Source organism: Palaemon carinicauda, chromosome 18 (genome assembly GCF_036898095.1).
Source record: "Palaemon carinicauda isolate YSFRI2023 chromosome 18, ASM3689809v2, whole genome shotgun sequence".
Classification (NCBI taxonomy): Eukaryota; Metazoa; Arthropoda; class Malacostraca; order Decapoda; family Palaemonidae; genus Palaemon; species Palaemon carinicauda.
This window is the reverse complement of record NC_090742.1, coordinates 25577886-25582885: the sequence shown is the minus strand read 5'-3', so window position 1 is coordinate 25582885 and position 5000 is coordinate 25577886. Positions and strand designations below refer to the sequence as shown.

General features: G+C 32.5%; 1 protein-coding gene across 7 annotated transcripts in view; it reads right to left on the bottom strand.

Moving 5' to 3' along the window:
- Positions 1-5000, bottom strand: part of LOC137657723 (dual specificity calcium/calmodulin-dependent 3',5'-cyclic nucleotide phosphodiesterase 1A-like) — a 330354-nt gene that overhangs the window by 73792 nt on the left and 251562 nt on the right. For all 7 annotated transcript variants that reach the window (XM_068392161.1, XM_068392165.1, XM_068392164.1 and 4 more), the window contains exons 4-5: positions 656-821; positions 62-175 (exon numbers count right to left, since the gene is read on the bottom strand). In XM_068392161.1, coding sequence (XP_068248262.1) covers positions 62-175; positions 656-821 — 280 coding nt within the window. The remainder of the gene's footprint in view (positions 1-61; positions 176-655; positions 822-5000) is intronic.

Genomic DNA, 5000 nt, shown 5'->3' with positions numbered 1-5000 from the left:
TGATGCTACGATATTTTGTTCGTTATTACGCCCAACAGTCAAGACATCAATCAAGACGTACCTGGCATCGTCCAGGAAGGTGGACTCCAAGACTTCGGCTGCATACTGAAGGTTTTGCTGAAGGACGGACGCTGCTACCTCCCCCTTCTGCAATGCACGGAGGAGGCTTCGAAGCCTGTTTGGAAGGTGGAGGGAACAAACAGTAGGATTTAGAGACAGTTTAAGTAAAACAAATTTTCCCTTGATATATCGAAATTATTAATTGCGAAGACTCTGATTAATAATAAATTTTGAAAAATCCCTTTTCAAGTACGACACATGCAATCAAGAGCACGAGCTGGCATAAGGCCAACTTAAAAGAAAAAAAATAACAGGAAGAATGCACCCTAGTGGCGCTTTTTCGTCAGTACATTTGTAGACGTACAAGACCTCAAACAAGCATTAAACTTCTACCAAAACGGTGCTCATCTTATCAAGAGATTGATTTGGCAAAAAAAAAAAAAAAAAAAAAAAAAAAAAAAAAAAAAAAAAAAAAAAAAAAAAAAAAAAAAAAGCACCTTAGTAGTGCTTTCTCGCCAGTACATTCGTAGACGAGCATGATCCCAAGCAAGCTTCATAGCTACTTCAAAATAATGGTTGGAGGGAGAACACTCACCTTAGTGCCGCTTTTTCGCAAGCATCGGGATTATCTGCCGAAGGAAGAGCATCTTGCGCTAGATCGGCAGCATCCAAGAGGTCGTCATCTGAGTGGGATGGCACCCGAGAGCTTCGACCGCTCACGTTACTGCTGGACCTTCTCAGTATGGTCAGCGACCCTTGTTCTGCGAAAGAAGGACGTAAATAGATACAGTAAACATTCAACGTTGGTAAATAGTTTACGATACCATTAATCAGTCAAAAGTAAGTGTATTTAATCTATCAAATGGGACAGTGACCTCTTAATCAGTCAAAAGTAAGTGTATTTAATCAATCAAAAGTAACAGTGACATCATTAATCATTCAAAAGTAAATGTATTTAATCAATCAAGTATAACAGTGACATTAATCAGTCAAAAGTAATTGTATTTAATCAATCAAATGTAACAGTGACATCATTAATCAGTCAGTAAATGTATTTAATCAATCAAATGTAACAGTGACCTCATTAATCAGTCAAAAGTAAGTGTATTTAATCAATCAAGTAATAGTGACATCATTAATCAGTCAGTAAATGTATTTAATCAATCAAATGTAACAGTGACATCATTAATCAGTCAGTAAATGTATTTAATCAATCAAATGTAAGTGACCTCATTAATCAGTCAAATGTGAGTGTATTTAATCAATCAAAAGTAACACTGACCTCATTAATCAGTCAAAAGAAAGTGTATTTAATCAATCAAATGTAACAGTGACCTCATTAATCAGTCAAAAGTAAGTGTATTGAATCAATCAAATGTAACAGTGACATTAATCAGTCAAAAGTAATTGTATTTAATCAATCAAAAGTAACACTGACCTCATTAATCAGTCAAAAGAAAGTGTATTTAATCAATCAAATGTAACAGTGACCTCATTAATCAGTCAAAAGTAAGTGTATTGAATCAATCAAATGTAACAGTGACCTCATTAATCAGTGAAAAGTAAGTGTATTTAATCAATCAAGTAACAGTGACCTCATTAATCAGTCAAAAGTAACAGTGTATTTAATCAATCAAATGTAACAGTGACCTCATTAATCATTCAAATGTGAGTGTATTTAATCAATCAAATGTAACAGTGACATCATTAATCAGTCAGTAAATGTATTTAATCAATCAAATGTAACAGTGACCTCATTAATCAGTCAAAAGTAAGTGTATTTAATCAATCAAATGTGACAGTGACCTCATTAATCAGTCAAAAGTAAGTGTATTTAATCAATAAAATGTAACAGTGATCTCATTAATCAGTCAAAAGTAAGTGTATTTAATCAATCAAGTAACAGTGACATAATTAATCAGTCAAATGTGAGTGTATTTAATCAATCAAATGTAACAGTGATCTCATTAATCAGTCAAAAGTAAGTGTATTTAATCAATCAAGTAACAGTGACATCATTAATCAGTCAAAAGAAAGTGTATTTAATCAATCAAGTATAACAGTGACATTAATCAGTCAAAAGTAATTGTATTTAATCAATCAAAAGTAACAGTGACATTAATCAGTCAAAAGTAAGTGTATTTAATCAATCAAGTATAACAGTGACATTAATCAGTCAAAAGTAATTGTATTTAATCAATCAAAAGTAACAGTGACATCATTAATCAGTCAAAAGTAAGTGTATTTAATCAATCAAGTATAACAGTGACATTAATCAGTCAAAAGTAATTTTATTTAATCAATCAAAAGTAACAGTGACATAATTAATCAGTCAAAAGTAACTGTATTTAATCAATCAAAAGTAACAGTGACATCATTAATCAGTCAAAAGTAATAGTGTATTTAATCAATAAAAAGTAACACTGACCTTTTTAATCAGTCAAAAGTAATAGTGATATTAATCAATAAAAAAATAAGTGACCTCATGAATCGATTAAAAGTAAGTGACATCATTCATCAATCAAAGGTAACTGATATCATTAATCAATCAAAAGTAACAATTTCATTAGTCAATTAAAAGTAACAGTGACTTCATGAATCGATCAAAAGTAAATTAGTGACACTATTTATCAATCAAAAGTATCAGTGCCATCCTTAATCAATCAACATGGTCAAACCACCTCAACACATTCATATCCACTCTAGCCGCTAACTCATTTCTTACACCCGTTCTCACCCTCACCACTTTGTTCCTAACCCTATCTACTAGAGATACACCAGCCATACTCCTTAGACACTTCATCTCAAACACATTCAATTTCTGTCTCTCCATCACTTTCATTCCCCACAACTCCGATCCATACATCACAGTTGGTACAATCACTTTCTCGTATAGAACTCTCTTTACATTCATGCCCAACCCTCTATTTTTTACTACTCCCTTAACTGCCCCCAACACTTTGCATCCTTCATTCACTCTCTGACGTACATCTGCTTCCACTCCACCATTTGCTGCAACAACAGACCCCAAGTACTTAAACTGATCCACCTCCTCAAGTAACTCTCCATTCAACATGACATTCAACCTTGCACCACCTTCCCTTCTCGTACATCTCATAACCTGAATGAATCGATCAAAAGTAAGTTAGTGACACTATTTATCAATCAAAAGTATCAGTGGCATCCTTAATCAATCAAGTGTGACAGTTAGTGACAAAAAATCAATCAAAAGTACCATTTAGTGACATCATTAATCAATCATGGGTAACAGTTTGTGATATCATTTATCAATAAAACGTAACAGTGACATCCGCTATCAATAAAAAAGTAACAATAACATTATCAATTAAAATTGAATACAATTGATGATAAAAAGTAATAAAAATAAAATTTAATCTATAATTTACACCATCAATCCTTTAAGATTATATACTGTATACAATCATTATTATTCATACTATATTTGATATCATCAATTATTCAACGGTAATAAACAATTTATGGAAATTATTAAATAATCAAAAGTAATTATATACAATAGTTTATAACACTATTTACTCAGATACTACAAAATTTAAGACAACAACAATCAATCAAATGTAATAAACAGCTTATCACACATTAAGCAATCAAAAGTTATACATTTTACAACACCAACCAAAAGTAATGTATATTTCATCAGTTAATGCTAATAAATATATATTTAATGATATTATTCAATTAAAAGTATTATATAGTTTATTATATAGCTGAACTCGGTTGAGTCCCTGGTTAGGCTGAAGGAACGTAGAGAGTAGAGGTCCCCTTTTTGTTTTGTTTCATTGTTGGTGTCGGCTACCCCCCAAAATTGGGGGAAGTGCCTTGGTATATGGATGGATGGATATAGTTTATCAAATCCTTAATCAAAAGCAAATCATAGTTTATGATATAATTAATGATTAAAAGTACTATAGTTTAGGACATGATTTATCAATTAAAAGTAATATAGTTTGTGCCAATTATTCAATAAAAATAATTTACAGTTTGGTATCATCAATCCATTGAAAGAAATATATATTTCATAAAAGCATTAGTCAATCAGAAGTAGATAATCTACATAACCGCCTTATTATCTAAAGTTTTTGATCGTCTTTTGACAAACTGAATATCTATACTTAAGGCGATCATCTGTTTCTCAGTTTTCCGTTTGGTTTTCACAAAGGCCTTGGAGCCTGTGATACCATTCTTATAATCTCCAATGCTGTACAAGAATCCCTTGATTGTAGTCAGGAAATTCGTATGATTGGCCTCGATTTTACTGCTGTCTTTGACCGTGTTAATCACGAGGGCCTCGTTCAAAGGTTTAAAGACTAATCATGAATGGCAGAGATAAGGGACAGTGACATGGCCCTTGCAAATAGGACGATGCCCTACAGACCAGTTGGGATTAGGTGGGTCTTTACTTAAAATCCTTATGTTTTTTTTTTTCTTTTCAAATAATAGATTGTAAAGAGTTGTTGTTGATAGGCACCACAGCGAGTATAGGAATGTGATATCTGGTGTTCCTCACGGTAGTTTTCTTGGCCCATAACTTTTCATACCATATACACATATGTGGTTTAGCCTAGAACATAAATTGGTTGGATATGGAGATGATGCTACTCTCTTTGCCTCAATTCCATCCCCTGAATGTAGATCTGGGGTTGCTGAATCCTTTAATAGAGATCTTACTTATATTAGTGAATGGTGTAAATCATGGGGCATGAAGCTGAACTCTAAAAAAAACTCTTAAAATATGATTGTAATTAGGTCGAGGACAGAGGCTCCTCAACACCCAAATTTCTGCATTGATAGAGTTTAAATAACTCTACACGACTCCTTTAAAATTTTAGATGTGATTCTTGATTGCAAATATATTTTTGAGAAACATTCTTTATGTTTCTTCTCCAATGGTACAAACA